The sequence below is a fragment of the Solanum lycopersicum genome, chromosome 1 (assembly GCF_036512215.1).
Source record: "Solanum lycopersicum chromosome 1, SLM_r2.1".
NCBI lineage: Eukaryota > Viridiplantae > Streptophyta > Magnoliopsida > Solanales > Solanaceae > Solanum > Solanum lycopersicum.
The window spans coordinates 74,163,514-74,181,211 of NC_090800.1; the positions used below are offsets into that span (position 1 = coordinate 74,163,514).

Consider the following 17,698-nt stretch of genomic DNA (forward strand, 5'->3'; position numbering starts at 1 on the left):
TTATATAATGTACAAAAAAGTTGAAAATTTAGTGAAATTACCATGGTGTATAGTTATGAAAATAAAAACAAATAATTACTGTATTCGAACAATTTGAAGTTGGAGTAGCATTTGGCCATGCTTTTACCAGAGTATTTAGAATTTGAATATATTTTTGCCTTAATATGATTTAAATCCTTCATTAAAAAAAAATCACTTAACATATATCCATTTGACTTGACACTTTTTTTTTTGTGGTGTGACTTTCTTTTTTAAAAAGAAATAGACAAAAGGTTGAATCTTGCAATTTTTGGATAGTTTAAGGATGTTTTTTTGTTCACTTATATAACACAAGGATATACTTAAAGTTTATTTCATACTTCATGAATGATTTTAGCTAAAAACTCTAATATGCATCTTACGATTGATCAAATTTTATAGGCGAAATGGTCGGATGAACCCTTAATCTGTATCAATTTGTATTTTGGATCATTCTACTTAATTTGTCAATTGAACCGTTAGACTCAATTAAGACGAGACTTTTAAGCCCCTCCAACCATGTGTGTAGCTCACTCTCCTTTACATAAATGACATATCATATTTACGTCATATATGTTAATGCCATGTCATCATTTTTTGATAACTATTTGAAAAATTGTTAATCAAAATTATTTAATAAATGGTAATAATAAATTTTAATTCATTCTTTAGAGTATTATTTCACCATTTCCTGTTCAACTTTTTCGTTAACTTCATTACTCTGATTTCATGTTTTGCGTTTTCACTGATATGTTTGTTTGATGAGAGGAAACAGTGGTGAAGCTCTTGGTGAGCTATAATGGAAAAAATGAGAATTCCATACTGTAAACAATAAAATTTGCTCGAGAAAATAATAATCAAGATCGGTAAATTATAGCAACAATTGATTTATTATTTTAAGTGCGAGTGCTACAAACTCTATGATTCCTCTGAATTCGTCTTTTGAAATATATTTCAAGAGCTTTAAAACTTGATCTTGAACTTGGGATTTATCTTGATCATGAACTTGGACTTGGACTTGAACTTGATCTTGGACTTGGACTTGATCTTGAACTTGAACTTTATCGTTCTTGATCTTGATCATTCTTGAAACTTGAATACTTGAATTATTGAACTTGTAAAGAAATTTGCAACTTTTGATCCACGAGCTTTCTCTAGCTTCTTGTTAAAATTCTTGGTCCTCTTTTCTGAAATATGAGACTCTATTTATAGTTTTAGAATAAAGGAGTTGCCATCGGAATAGGACTCTTTTTGACCAATCAAATTTAAGTGACATGGCATATCGACTTTATGGAGCAAACTTTAATTAAATTAAGATTTATTGAATTTAAATATTAAATCAATTATATTAATTCATAATATTTATTTGGACTAATATATTAATGGATTTAATATAATCTAAATCATTTTAATAAATTTATATTTAAATAAATTTTAGATGATGACACATTCATCCAATTCTCTCCATTTCACGATCAAAATCTATTGAGAAAGTCATCATCGCCGTCGCCACCATTTTTATCGCGAAATTGACTCTCTCCCTTACCTGTCTACGTCTTCATCGCACGCCATCACCTATTTTTCTTTTCTCCTCCAATCTCCACAAAACCAATAACTTAAATCATCGCACCATCAGATCTAACCGAAAAACCTTATCACTGCCATGACCTCGAACCTTACCCGCCTCGTTCTCCTCTACATTAACCAGTGTCGTCTCTCTCTCTTACTCCACTATGAAATAGTGGTATTTGATGTGCACCCACAACACCACATTCTCCCTCTACGTTGAATCAATGAACTCAAGTTATATCCAAGATCTGATAAATTGATGTAAATAGATTCTGAAGAAGGAAAAAAAGGATTGTGTTTGGAATTAAATTGCTGAAAGAAATTTTGAAAAAGAAAAAAAAAGGTTGTGTTTGGAATGAAAATGGCTTAACAAGATGGGATAATGGGTGAAAAAGAGGAGTTCTAGTAATTGTCTTTTGAAAATTTATTTCGTTTATAATTCTTAACTTTTTTTAACACAAAAATGTCATTCAGTCGCCTTAAGAGCGTGAAATTACACACTTTTGTCAACTTAGATATTCTGATGCCACATAAACTTGGTCAATGATTAGAGGAATTTGTTAAATTTGTTTTATTAAATTTAACGGTTCAAATGATTAAGTAGGAGGGTTCAAAATACAAACTGATACAAATATAAGGGTTTACCAGATCATTTGACCAACTTTATATAATTTGATTATAGGAAATTACTCATTCTGTTTAAAAAAAAATGACATCTTAAATCATTCCTTATTATCAAATCAAGCTAGAGCATTCTTTTTTTAAACAAAGCGAAAAATAACCCATAAAAGCCAACCCAAGAGTTTGTTTAATAGTTCCCAAGTTGTGGTAAACTCACTACACTTTTGTGTTTAATACCCAACGACCTTAATTTGAAATTATTGATTTTGCGCTGGCGGCGGGTTAGGCATGGCTTGATTTGTGGCATCCCCTACATAATCGTTTACCGTTATATTGCCGCACAAACTGAATTCTATTTTCATTTTGCTTTAATTTACTCAACATACAATTTTGATTTTCTATTGAATTTGCTGCATTCACATCGCCGCGCATTTATGTTCGATGCCGTTTCTCAAAGATATAGCAAGAATTGCCGATGGGCTGTCGTTGGTTGCCAAAGAGACTATCTACCGGCAACGGCGGAGCGAAGGCGGCAATAACTTGCAATCGTTGATTAAGAATACTCTTCTCTCCGCTACCGATTTAACTGGACTTACTAAAGGTAAAGTTCGACAGATCAATGCAGATTCTGCTGTACGTACTGATTCGAATAAAGAAAGTGTTGTTTACTTTACTGATGAAAAACCTAGCACGTCTGAGCCTCAAATTGAACCTCATTTAGAGGTGAAGGAAGTTTCTGAAGCTGAAATTCGTGAGTCTCCAGTTCCGGTTCAGTCTGCTGGGACGACTTATGAAGGTGATGTTCAGATAGATTCGATCTCTTCTGAAAGCAAAGCTGCTGCTTCTGAAGTTGTTGCTCCTGTTACTCCGCAGCTGAAAAGACAGAGGAAGCTACGGGAGAGGAAAGTGCCGACGACTTCTTTCTCTAGAGCGCTTGGGTAAGTCATCCATTACTACTAGCTGTAATTTTCACTGGTTGATTGCAAGGACTGCATCACTGAGCTAATTTTATTTTCAACAGTCTAATTAAAAAAAAAAAAGAGACTGATTTCTTGAATTTAACTGTTGTAAGATATTAGGTTGCTTTATCTTTCATGTCCGAGCAAAGGATTGTTTAGCTATACCATTGATTTCCATCGTCATTGCAAAAAGTTCTCTTCTTTTCTGAGTTAGGATTGATTCCGTTTTACTCTGCAATCTTTGCCGCTTGTTGTGTTCTTTTAGGTGGAATTTTAAAGTTCGCTTAGTTACTTCCTGATACCCCTGGTTAGTTCCCTATGTCAACTATGCTCATCTCCATCAGGGAAGTCAAGGACATTTGAAAGTAGTTTCCTCTATTCAATACTTCTTATAGGTCAAGTGAACAATTTCATAAGTCATGTATGCATGCTTGTTAGTAGTTTTCCTTGTGTTGGTGTACTTGGAGGTTTATTTTTGTTGCTCGTTGTCGATTTTATACAATTGTATAAGCTAGAATTGAGGTATTCTATATAGGGCAGATTTTTTACACAATTGCATGTATAACTTTTTGTTACAACTGTGGTGTCTAGATCAGCTTGCACACGACTTAACTAATTACACCAGGTACCTGGTACCTCCAACCATTACTAGGAATTCCTATCTATCAAGGCTTGCACAGACAGGAAGAGATAATCGAGTATTTTTGCATTTGCTGGGATCTGAACCTGAAACACTCATAATTCTCAACTGCGTGTGTAAATTGTCAGAGTCCATGCAAGCCATTTTCTTTGCTTGGAACTAAATTACAGAGAGGCTGAAGATTTTGGTTACTACTATTCCATTAATATTTTAGGCTGCCACAGTATTCTGAGGCTAGATGTTTGGAAAAATATATAGCATACACTTAAAAAGATCTCTGCACTCTCTTAGTTGTTCATTCTACTACTCACTTTGGTTTCCTCTTTCCTATTTGAGCTGGAAACATGAGGTCTCATTCTTAGGTTAAGGCTTTTAGAGATCTTTGGTTCATTGGGTACTTATGCTTGACTTGATATAGCTTTGAAGGAAGGGCCTTAGAGGTTGTACTCTTGTTGGTGCATTATATGCAAGCAAATCAGTGAGTGTCATGCATCTTTATCATATTATGTAATTGAAAGGCTTTCCCTTAAAAGAAGAAACAAGAACTGTGCCTCAATTCCTGGCTCTTAATGGAATGGAAAAATAAGCATCCGCAGAGCTAGGCTGAATGATCACTTTCTTGTATATCAAAATTTTCTACAAGCTTGACATTTCAGCCTTTCTTGTTGTCCCTATCAATTTTTTACTTTAATTAATAATTTGCATGTAAAGAACCAAGATGCACCAGAAGTTGCTAGTATCAAGAACATCACTTTCTCTGTTCACATGACTTGGACTCTTAGCTTGAAGAAAACCTTAATTTTGAAGGTTTGCGGGCCTTGGAGCTGGTCTTGCTTGGGGTACACTTCAAGAATCTGCCAAGAGGATTGTTTTTGGTGAACCAAATGTTCAAGGCAATCAATCTGCTGTATCCCCCTATCTGTCTGAGAAAAATGCAGAACGTCTGGCTCTTGCATTATGTAGAATGCGTGGAGCAGCTCTAAAATTGGGGCAGATGTTAAGCATCCAAGATGAATCTGTGGTTCCAGCTCCGGTAAATATTTCAAGTCCCAAATATGTCTTGTAGTTATTTTCTCTTGCTTGTACTCCCTCCATGCATTTTGGTTTGTTTATTGTTTAAATGCTGATGCATTATCTCATGAAAAAACTTGAGCGGTAGGGAAGCTTTGAACTCGTTGAACTCGACTTAGTGCTAGAGGTTTCTTATGACCCTAATTTACATCTATTACACTTCCCATGCTTAGGAATTGATCTTAACTCATATAAACAATTAGAGATCATTGGGTTTGCGCCTATACACACGCGGAGACTGGTTAGGGTCTTAACTTCGGAATTTTTGGGGTGTTACATTTTCACTCCTTTTTCTTTTTCTTTTGGTGCACACATAAAGTTCCTTGTTGTATAGATAATTGGTGGAGTTTGTAGAAAAACATATTTTGTAGATTCTTTGCCTTTCGGTTTACTCCATGATGCAGCTGCTTATGGCCATATTAATGAATGAAAATACATTTGCTCGATCAAAATAAAAAAAAATAAAAAATGGCTGCCTCTTTAGCAACTAACCATGTATCACTTTTACATGGAGCTTTAGATTTCCGTATTTGTTCCATGGTCATGGACTGATCTGTTGCTTTTCTCTAATTAGCACTCTGTTGTTTTACTTGTCAGTGTATAGAACTCCACTTTCTTCCTTCCTTTTCAGTCTATACTTTCATTAGAGAGACCCTGAAACACCTAATTACGCTGTAAAATATGAAAAATCCTGCTTTCTGAAAATATTTAACATTTTCTATACAGCAGCAGCTAATACCTAGAACTTGCAATCCATGAGGTGTCCTCTATTTGCACATGTAGCATCAACTTATATGGAATCATCGTCTTTTCCTCAAGCTTTCAGATAGTGAATTAGAGTTCAGTGTCACTGTCCCAACAAAGAATGCATTTCCACCCACACGTTCATAATCCAAATTATTTTATGTTAAAACTCAACCTCCTTTTCAGTATGACCTGGTAGAAGGTTTTAGATTTGAACATACCATTTGTTCGCTTGCTTTGTAACTTGTCTGTAGCTATTTTAAATGGGCCAATGTGTTTATAGTTGTTCTAGTTTCATGTTAATACACAACTGGGTGTTAAAGAATTACAGTTATTGGCTAAAGGAGAGTGTGGCCTATTAGGTGATATTTCATAAAAATGGCATGCATTACGATAAATGTCTTGCACGTCTATCTATTTGGGTTGAAAAGATTTCTGGTTTCTTCCAGATCTGCAAGACACAATAGGAGACAGTATATCAAAGTTATCTTATGAAAAAAAACATTTGGAGACAGTATCGATACTTTGTTTTGATTAATAATCTGAGAGCCTTCCTCTGTAGTTTATTAGAATTGCATTAACCTCTCTCACTTTGTTAACTCGTAATCATTGTTTTTTTAATTGTTGAGAAAAATTAGACACAACTGGTAATCGGAGTGGTAGAATATGAGAGACAGTTTGCTGTCACTTCAGTTTTCTTTCAAAATGTCCTTTTTCTCTCTTCTTCTTCTTTTTTTTTTTTTTTTGGGGGGGAGGGGAGGGGTTGAGGCAGTGAACATGGTTGAGAGTGAGGATTTTGACATTAATCTCTAAAGAGTAAAGGAGAATATATCAAGTTAAAAAAAAAAGAGTGAAGGAGAATATGTATCCCACAAGTGAGGTTTGGGAAGGTAGAATGTACGTAGATCTTACCACTACATCGTGGAGGTAGAGAGGCTTTTTCTGGAAGACCCTCGGCTCAAGTGCAACAAATCCAGGTACATAGAAAGAAGACCGAGACAATGCCGAAAACACAGCAAGTAATAACATAATAGTGCAATAATCGAAATATCAACACAAACACTACAATAAACTATTATAACGACAATGACAAATACCAACCCCTCTAGGCTAAACAACACTACACTACCTTCTACCCTAATATGTGTCCTCCACACCCTCCTATAGGGTCATGTCCTCGGTAACTTGAAGCTGGGTCATATCCTGTCTTATCAAGTTTAATGTAGTGTGTGACAAAGACCCTTCGTCTTTTTCTTTCTGTTTTATCTACCCTATGGAAGTGGTTTTCTAGTTCTGACAACGTTGTGGATTTCCACCGATTAATTTTTATCATTTTTGTTTGCTTTTGGTATGAACTCTCTGATGTGCTTGTAGATCTTAGCTGCTTTGGACATTGTCCGTCAAGGTGCAGATGTTATGCCTAGAAGTCAGCTTAATCAAGTATTAAGCAGCGAATTAGGTCATGATTGGTCGTCGAAGTTAAAGAGTTTCGATTATGAGCCGATGGCAGCAGCAAGTATTGGACAGGTGATCTTTCAACTAAATCACCATGTTGTTCTCTTGTTTCTTAGCTGCTCGCTTCTAGCCTGCTTTATACAGCAGATGCTGCTTATTATCATCTTTCTTGTATGAGCTGTCACCATTTTGGTCATAACGTCTTTTTTCCCTCAAAATGTTCTCCATACCATTAATTTAGGGAATTACCGGTAAACTTGTGTTTCTATAGTCTAGGATTATCAACAATTGAGCAATTTTTCCTTCAATTTTAGGCATTCTTATATTGATTTGTCTAGATAAATGGCAAATAAGTTTTATAATATACTAAATCATATAATCAGTTTTAACTTTGCTTTTAAAATCATAAAAATCATAAAATCCATTTTAAGCAATATCCTTATCTTAGTATTAGAACGGCTTAAAGTACTATTTTTTAAATAAAACGAAACATCTTAAAGTACTATTTCTACTTCTATCTTACTTGATGTAAGTTAAAAGTTTATACATTTGCTTGAAAGCGTTATTCATTATTTAAACTGTTTAGTTACCTAGGAGGCCTAGGTATTTGCAGCTTTAGCCACATGCTTACTACTTCTATCAATGTCCAGGTCCACCGGGCTTTCACAAAGGACGGCATAGAGGTTGCTATGAAAATACAGTACCCAGGTGTTGCTGATAGCATTGAGAGTGACATTGAAAATGTGAAACTTCTATTAAGTTACACAAACTTATTACCAGAGAAGCTGTTCCTTGACAATGCTATGAAGGTAACTTATGTGAGATCTATATGACTTGTTTGGTTACGAAGTAAATAGATATGGGAATCAAAATTAAAGGGAGATATTACCATTTGATATCAACCCAAGACTAGTCTGAAAATGACAGAGAAGGTAGTGAATGACTTTCATTTCCCTCTACTGTAAGGTAGCTGATGAATGCTCACTTAAGTGAAGTGAAAATTCTCTTCCCTGTTTCCTGACATTATACTGATAATTAGCTCAAAGGGGAGGTACTTCTTGTACAATGCTACTTTTTTTTTATGAAGTTGCAGTTGAAGTGCAATTTTGTTTCCTGTTCACATTTGGATGCAGTACTCTGCAAAGACACTAATTTGATGACAACATGGTTTCATGCTCTTTATACGGCAACTTCTATGAAACATGTGTTTTATTTGTCAACCTCAGGTTGCCAAAGAAGAACTTTCTCGTGAATGCGACTATGAGCTGGAAGCAAAAAATCAAAAAAGATTTGGCATGCTATTATCTGGCACAAAGGGATTTTATGTGCCGGTGGTCATAGATGATTTGTCAAGTAAACGAGTACTGACTTCAGAACTTGTTCCTGGTAACTGCTCTAAACTTTAGGTTACATTACTCTAGCCATTTTCAATGTTTAGAAATTACCTAAAATTAAACACTACAGTTGATTTCCTTTCATCACCTCATGTATTTGGCATCAGGTCCATCAAGATAATTTGGAGTTCATTCGTTATTTATAGTGCTCTGATTATCTTTTCTAGGAATTCCAATTGACAAGGTGACGTTACTGGATCAAGAGACTCGGAACTATGTTGGAAGGAAATTGCTCGAGCTTACTCTGATGGAGTTGTTTGTTTTTCGCTTCATGCAGGTACATTTTCATTACAATACAAACCCAGTGGGTACAATTTCTAGCCTATTATTACTATATAAGATCCATGGATACAATTTCCATTTTGTTCCAACTTGTGTACCATTAAGTGATATAATCATCCCATTCTCCATAAAAAAGGTTGCTCAGGGAGTAGTCCAGGGAAGTTCCTGTAGGCCATCTACGGGCTCGACGTTTTACATATTACTCCCTGGTTTATGATTTCTTCCTGAGCTGTACATTACTTGACAAATATGACCATACCATGTTATGCGAAACAAGGGAGCTGAGAGAGTATCCTGCTGAGCAAGGGGCAAGAACATCATGCATAGGTTCACATTAGCCCCTATCTCAACCCACATGACTCTTATTTCAACTGCAAGCTTTAAAAACACACTGGTAATGGTTTGGCATGTGAAGAGGAGATGTGCGGATGCTCCAGTAAGGAGGTGTGAGAGACTGAACATAGTAGGATCGAGGAGAGGCAGGTGTAGCCGGAAGAAGTATTAGGAGAGGTGATTAGGTAGGATATGACACATTTTCAACTTACCGAGGACATTACCTTAGATAGGAGGATATGGAGGTGGCGAATAAGCTTAGAAGGTTAGTAGGTAGTTGAGAGCTGTTCTTATTACTAGCCTATTCATGTCTTTGGCTGGCTGGGAGTTTAGAGCTCTGTGTCGCTCGTAGTATTTGCATATTCATGTAGTCTTTGGTTTAGAGTTTCTCGTTATCATTTGTGGTTTACTGTGTTTAGTTGACTGCACCCTGTTGTTATTGTAACGGTTCCTTACACATATGCTTCACATTACTTCACTAGTAGCTGTCATGTTTTTCTTTTAATTACTGCTTTGAGTTGCTTGAGCCGAGGGTCTTTCGGGAACACGGAGAGGTAGTGTTAAGGTCTACGTACACTCTACCCTCCCCAGATCCCACTTTATGGGATTACACTGGGTTTGTTGTTGTTATCTCAATGATCTCTGAGATTGTGGTCATCTTATGCTCACTGTTGCAACATTTTACTTAGTTCTTTCGAATACTAGGTTTTAGCTTAACATGATTCAAGTATTGGTTGGGAACATATGGAAGAGAATAACCAGAATAGGTGAGGAAGTCTTAATACGGTGTATCCCTGCCTGAAATCTAAGCTGCCAGTCAAGGAGAAAATGGAGCTTTCAGAGAATTTTTTCATGAAAAGCAAGCACCAACATTGCTGGTTGTCCATAATTGCCAGTTGGAAGAGGAGCTGGACAAAATGATGACATTGCATCAGAAAAACCTATCCAGGTATGCAAGAAGGAGATTGAACTTTCTCTGTTACCTTGGTGTGGGGAGGGGATGACACCACAGAGGATACAGATAGTTATTTTTTATTTTTTTAAAATTAATATAAGTATCTGTATTCTCTGTGGACCTTGCATGTGATCCCCTCCCCACACCAAGGTAAAGAAAGGTAAAGAATTAATGTCTTGAGGCCAGGCAAGCAAATAGGAGCTGATCTTGAAGGGGTAGCAAGGAAAGCCTTTGCAATCTTTGTGAAGATTGATAAGGAAAGGGCAGAAAGGAGGAGATGCATAGCAGACACAACCACAGATAGTGCTAACAAAAGGGTTCTGGGGAACTTAAGAAGCTGTTTTTTGATGTTGATTGATAATATCGAAGAAACGAACTAGGGCAGGCACCACATGATAGACGACACATGAAAGTCAGTTTGGTCTGTTGGATCCTGCATGGGTTAAACAGTGACAAATGGAGAGCTGACCTTTGCTGCGTACAACTTGCGAGAGAAGCAAATAGAGAATTGAGACATTATAATCTACAGGGGAATCTGGGACATTAAATGGGCAAATTTTGCATGTTTTAATAACTGCGATTCGCGGAAGTAACAAGAATTGAAAGAGGAAAGCAAGTAACGATACAAATTGAATCTAAAATAGGCAATAATTGAAGATATATACAATTACCTCCTATAATAATGATTCCAATAAGCACCTAATCTATAGAACGTGACACATTGAATCTAAGTTAGGCAGCAATTGAAGGAATGACTTCAAAGACCATTTATCTTGGAAGAAGTAAAGGAAGCATTGAGAAGCTATGATAGTGACAACACTCCTGGCCTCATAATACAATGGCCTTTTACCTGGAGTACTGGTAATCGCAAAGGAGTATATTCTGAATACTTTTAATTGTCAACATGAGAGAGTTGGAAAAAGCTTCATATTACTCTTGTACCAAAGAGAAAATATGCCAAGGAGCTAAAAGATGATGAGCCTATAAGTTGGTAAGAGACATATATAGTATAACCTCACTAAATTAATATAGATGGGACCATGAAATATTATTATTTTTGTAGGGGTATTATTTAATCTTTACATTAATAAATCTAAGTCTGCTTTGAGATTTAATGAAGGTTGATTTTGATTACATCAAAATCATTGTATCTTACTTATTTATTGTGTCATTTATCGAATTCACGTAAAAGAAGGGAAAAAAATTTACACATAAAGTACAATGAATACATCAATGTTGATGAAGTTGAAAATGAGACAAGACATTTGGACCAGTTATGCGTAAGGATGCACTTATTGCATTTAGAACTCTTTACAATTTTATGGTGCATTTCGAAAAGACCACCGGAACATTTAAATGCAATAAGAAAAGTTAGAGATGAGCTTCAACTACGTTTAAATTTCAACAAAAAATAAAACATAATAGAATCATATTTCACTAAATTGTCTAAGATATTTGTACTTTTAAAGCATTATTAACTTATGATATTAATGAGACCATATATTTATATAGGTGTCTTCTGAAAATATATTATCTTATCGAAATGAGTGATTTTTTCCACTGACCCACGTCGGGACCGGAGGAAAATATTATCTTAGAGAGATTATTAATTTACCGAGTTTTTACTTACCTTCTAGAAATACAATTCCACTATAAGTATTTTCTTTGGAGGAGCAACTCATACTTTTTTGCATTTGGAAGACTTCGTAAGTGTAAGTTTACTTATTAAGAATCATGTTTTTCATCATTAATGTAACATTGTAGGTTCAGAATTTGGAACGGTAAGTTTTACTATATGATTCTATGATACTAGTATCTTCTTTTTGTCTTCAGGATGGGTTTTTGAAAGAGTCTTTGTTGATAATCTACGTGGTGGTATGGGAATATGGAAACTACACCCAGGAGCAAATTTGCATATGTTTTAGTTGTTGATTAAACAAATTTGCATATATCTATTAAATGTATAATCTCTATCACATCATAAAAGAAGAAACAAAGGAAAAGGAAAAAACTACAAGTATAAGAATCATGAATAAAGCTTCCCTCGTCTCTCCCCCTAACGTTGACTTGTTTGACGCAGACTGATCCTAACTGGAGCAATTTCCTCTATGATGAGTCTGAAAAAGTAATCAATCTCATTGACTTTGGAGCAGCTCGTGACTACCCCAAAAGTTTTGTGGATGATTATCTTAGAATGGTAAGATGTCTTTGCTTACTTAAATTGTTTTGGAATTTATTTTCATCTATTTTACAAGTTACAGTTTAGTTCACTGGACAGCTCAAGGGAAAGCTTAAAATAATTATATGGTTCAGCCAAATGACTAGTGATATATCTTTACCCCACTTTGGAACTATCGGATCTACATAAAAATTGGTGCTCAAGTCGTAGTGGTCTTATCTCTGATCTCAACTATTGTTTATTAGCGTCCAAAGCTTGCATTTTTTTTGCTAAGTTTTTAAAAGATAATATATGAAGCATTCTTTTACTGTCATAAGCTACAGTACCTTTCTCTGGTAAAAGCATTTCCATCTCTCACAAACTACAAATTTAAGATCCACTTTGACTTTAGCTTTAGTTTGTAATACTTGGTTGACACAGAGTCTTTAGACCTAGATGAGCACACTCTTGTATTCCATTATTCCTTACTCTTAGATACTGATCTATCACCAAAACCAGGTTTTTGCATGCGCAAACAATGACCGGGAAGCAATAATAAAGTTGTCTCAGAGGCTTGGTTTCCTCACAGGAGAAGAATCTGAAATAATGATGGAGACACATGTTCAGGCAGGTTTCATTGTGGGGTTGCCATTCTCAAAGCCTGGAGGTTATGATTTTCGAGCTAACAATATTACTCAAAGCATTTCAAATCTTGGGGCTACGATGTTGAGGCACAGGCTGACACCGCCACCTGAGGAGGCTTACAGTCTTCACCGTAAGCTTTCTGGAGCTTTCCTTGCTTGCATAAAGCTGGGGGCTGTGGTTCCATGCAGGGAGATCTTACTTGAAGTATACGAAAAATATGAGTTTGGCGAACATGATAATGAAAGATTGGCAAGCGGATCAGAGTAATGATGGAGATCCATCTTCCGCATTGTTAAACTGTCCATCGGGTTCAAGGATGAGGCAGAAAGTCCTTAAGAATGAGAGAGTCGACTAAAACACAGCGGTGTCTGCTGCTCTATTTGCTGTCCCATTGGCTATGCCTCCATTTAGTGCAGCCTATGTTCAAATCAAGTCATGAATGACATATTAATTTATGGTCCTTTTAGCACAATTTGCTGAAGTTCCAGTGCTTTTCAGTAACTGAGAAAATCATTTTTTGATACAATTTGGAATGGGGAATGAAGGTATACAAATTTGAGGTTTATGTAATTGTTATAGGAAAATTTAAGAGAAATAAATCTGAAAAATGTACTGTGCACTTTTACGCATTTTTTGTCTTCAATAAAAGCGGTATTAGTTGAATTACCTCAAATGGAATGGTTTAACTTTGTCATATCCCAAAGTCAAAATGCAGCCTAAAATTGGCTTTAATTATATGTATATCAAAAATATGTTCCCTAATGAACACCTATTAAGAAAAACTTTTAAGGATATAATTTTAACTATATTTTTTATTATTGTCCTTTTATGAAATTATAAACATAACTTTGTAAGTAGTATAATTTATTTTTAGAAAATATAAAACTTCATGAATGGAAAAGGCAAATATAGAAAAATATTTAAATATTTAATTTGAATTTTTAAACAATTTAATTATTTTGAACAATAAATAAAGCTCCACAAATTCCTTAATATGAAGTATTTATTAATGTTAAAAAATAGTGCATGCATATATAGTCGCTTATTTTAGATGATGAAAAGCATATGATTTGCAAAATCTAGCAAAATTAATGGACTACTACAATGACAAGTTTGGATCTAATTGTAGGTATTAAATTATGGGGAAAATTACAAGTTTTTGCATTGACTATCCCTTTTTAGATGGTCTTAAATTTGTCTTCTAAATGAGTGGTTTTAAATTTTTACCCTTATTCCCCCTTTAATGAAAAATTGTGGACTAAAATAGTCTTAATTATGACCTAATTAATTTTGCTAGGCTAATGTGTTCTTAGTTCTTACTACTGTGATAAATTTATTTTTGGGATATTAAGCAAATACCTTATAAAAACAATAATTACAAATATATATTCTTTTATATTTATACCCTCTAAATAATTACACTATACAACCCTTCAATTAATTTTGTTTAACTTAGACTAATCAGTATATTATACCCTCTAAATAATTACACTATACAACCCTTCAATTAATTTTGTTTAACTTAGACTAATCAGTATCATATACTTACTGTATTGGCATCATTAAGATTTCTTGTTTAGAAATTATTCATTAGTCAATGATACTATAATAGTATCAGTTCAACGAAATTATCAGTATGTGATACTGATTTAGTATCAGTTAATCAAAAATTATCAGCCTAAATGAATTGGTGTATAGACTATAATATTTTTTTTTAAGAATGAATATATCTTGAATTATTTTGGATTAGAATATGAACATGTAACTTTTTAAGTTTTATGGCCCATTTATATAAAAAAAATTTGTTTTTTTTTTTTAAAATTTTCAGTCGATATTTAAAGCCTAAATTAAAATTTGATTAAATTCGAACCGCGGATCGCAGCAGTCAGAATTGACAAACCTTGTCTGTTTCCAACATGTAATTGATCAGGTCTCTTATATACCTTGACTGTTTGTTTGAATAATTGCTTCCAAAATTATTTTTAGAGAATTCCCATAAATTGTAGCATAACAAATTAAGTATAAATATATTAAAAAATAAACACTTTTAAAGAAATTGAGTCAACTTTTACATTTTATGTCGAGTTTTAATTACAATAATTGCTTATATTCCATACATCATAGATACCCAAATTTGGAGTATTAACCAAGAATTGTCATAGAATGTTCACACCAGAAAGTTTAAATATTTAGCCATAACTTAGATGAATTTCCTCTTTTATTTTAAGCTCAAGACATTTATTATGAATATGCTTTTAATTTTATTGTATTTCATGACAATTAATACCATAAACATGTCTAGTTAAAATTATTATATTCATAGCTACACATATAATAGTTTCACCATAAAATCAGGAGGTAGTTCATGTCATTTTTCTCCATTCACTTAAGTTATTTTGTGAAGGTGTGCATCATTTCAATTTCTATTCCTAATTTGTGTGTGCTTTTATAATGTTCCTTTTTTTCAATATAATAAAGTTTAATTAAATCTTTGTGGTGTTTATCAGGACAAAAAATTTCATTTGAAAATGAGTTCATTTGTGGGTGATAGTGATACTGTTCAAGGTAAACTAATCAACACTTGTCTTTAAATCAATATAAACTTTATTTATTTAATATAAAATTATTTTGAGTTTGTGGAATAAAAGTCATGATTCTCTTCATTGTGTTGAATTAAATTTTGTTTATTTATTATAACCTCGTGAACTAGCTATGTTTTTCTTTTTAATAAATCAGATATCTGATATTTTATGATTCTAAGGATTTACGATTTTTTGATGGAATTATTTGTTGTTTGGTGGTTTCTAGGTGAATGAAAATATTAAAATATACAAAATTCAAACTTTAGGTCCGAAAAAATAATACATAATATAAATTCTAAATCTAATATCGATGAAAAAGAATTATCAGAGAGAAATGAACAAATTCCACTGGATTGCTTTGTCTAACCCTTTGGATTTGGGAAAATAATACCCCTTTTTAGTGGTTTATATATTTCCATATTCAAAAGGAGAAAGCAAGTATTGTTTTTCAAATTCAAATCTCGAAAACTAGGTAGATTACGCAAAATTAATTTATTCTAGGTACGTAAAAGTAATAAAAACATATTTATTGCGCGTTACTCCACAAACCACGATTTATTTAACTTAAAGAATCCTCCATAATAATCACATATTGGTGAGAACTAAGAGTATATATATAACATAAAATAAAAAGAGCTCGATAGGTATTTTACTTTCATTTTCATATGATATATAATAGAGAAATCTCTATATAATATCTTTAAATAGCTCTAACTAATTTGTAGAATTTATGAACTTCTCTTTTAGCCGAAGATTGTTACGTTTCACTTTCTTGAAATTGTTCAAGTTTTAACATTTTATACAAATTTTTGCTAAGCAAATTTTAGATATCAGACATAATAGGCCACAAAATAAAACAACCAATTAATTTATGTAATTATGTTTTCCACTTCACATTTGATCATAAACATGTAGTTCTAAAGAGCATAAATAATTTTTTTTATAACTTTACATTTAAAAAATAAATAAATAGTTTAATGTATTCCTAATAAGAAATGTTGTGATAATCTCTTACAAGATTTTACTTTTTTTTAATTATATTGATTATTAGATTCCACTCAAAATCCCCAAGGAGATGATTCATCGAAAACTCATGGGTTGACAAAGGTTGCAGACAATATTGTAAGTATATTGGAGTATTTAACCAGATATTATGACTTGAGCTTTTGATAATTAATGTAGACTTATTTAAATATATTTGATAATATAATTATTATGTGCTAGTTAAGTGAATGAAAGAATTTTATATGAGTTTGACGATATTAATTAAGGAGTCTTTTAGTTTATAAATAGCTAAGAATATATTATATTTATTTTGATAGTTATTGTTGGGTATGTAGCAAGAATTGATGGGAAATAGAGGGAAGGAGAGGAATTTGAAAAGTTTAGAACTTGAAAAGTCCTCTAATGCTTTAATAAAAAAGGCAATAGTCCCTCATCGGTAATGGAAATGAAAATAGGAGAGTTTAAATAAATAAACACTCCTATTAATTATTAAAAGGGTTGGAAAGAGGGACCCCCCTCGCGCCGTCGTCGTCGTCGCTCGCTTCGGCTTTGGTCGATCGAGACCACTGTTCTGAAAGGTTGCAACTTTCAGGAACATATTATTTTTGCCTATAAATACCATTCAGTCTTCAGAATATTGACTAACGAATTTTCTGATCTTCCTTCTTCTTAAAAACACATTTTTCTTTGTGTACTTTCCTGCTGTGGATTGATTCGCTGACAGTAGAGTTTTTGGTATCTATTCTCTACTGATTAAGATCATTTTACCCTGGGAGGTTATATTCCAAATCAAACCTCAGATACTAGAGGGGAATAATTTCCTTAAGGGGAAACTGTGAATTCAGTGGACTTGATTTTCTTCCTAAATTATCAAAAAAAAAAAGAATTCAAGATTCTGGTAAGTTTTACAGATTAAATTATTTTTACGAATAAATTTTTGTTCATCTTATTTACTGGTTCTAAAAATCTCAGTTACTTCGTGTTTCTGAATGATTTATTACAACCAGTAATTTCTGATTTTCTTAACACAGATTGGCAACAATCTTAAGCAAATTAATTTAAATCTGTGTTTCTGGTGGAGACAAAAATCTTTGTGATTTTATACTCCTTTAAGTCTGCAATTATAATTTATTGCTTAGTTATATTGTATCAATTTTGTTTATCAGAAATGGAAAACACTGGTGTTACAGTGGCTGTTGCTGCACCAACCCGAACTCTTGTATCACAAGCAGAGAAACCGGGTAAATTCACAGGTGTGAATTTCAAA

The 17,698-nt window shown here is 33.5% G+C and overlaps 1 protein-coding gene across 1 annotated transcript; it reads left to right on the forward strand.

Annotated features, from left to right (window-relative positions):
• The first annotated feature begins 2,606 nt into the window (after positions 1 to 2,606).
• LOC101251319 (aarF domain-containing protein kinase) lies at positions 2,607 to 13,507 on the forward strand. The gene is made up of 8 exons (NM_001329579.1): positions 2,607 to 3,146; positions 4,615 to 4,840; positions 6,997 to 7,149; positions 7,728 to 7,886; positions 8,304 to 8,463; positions 8,639 to 8,748; positions 12,122 to 12,238; positions 12,719 to 13,507. Exons 1-8 carry the CDS (start codon positions 2,650 to 2,652, stop codon positions 13,109 to 13,111), a joined length of 1,815 nt encoding a protein of 604 aa, NP_001316508.1. The 5' UTR covers positions 2,607 to 2,649; the 3' UTR covers positions 13,112 to 13,507.
• Positions 13,508 to 17,698: the final 4,191 nt, after the last annotated feature.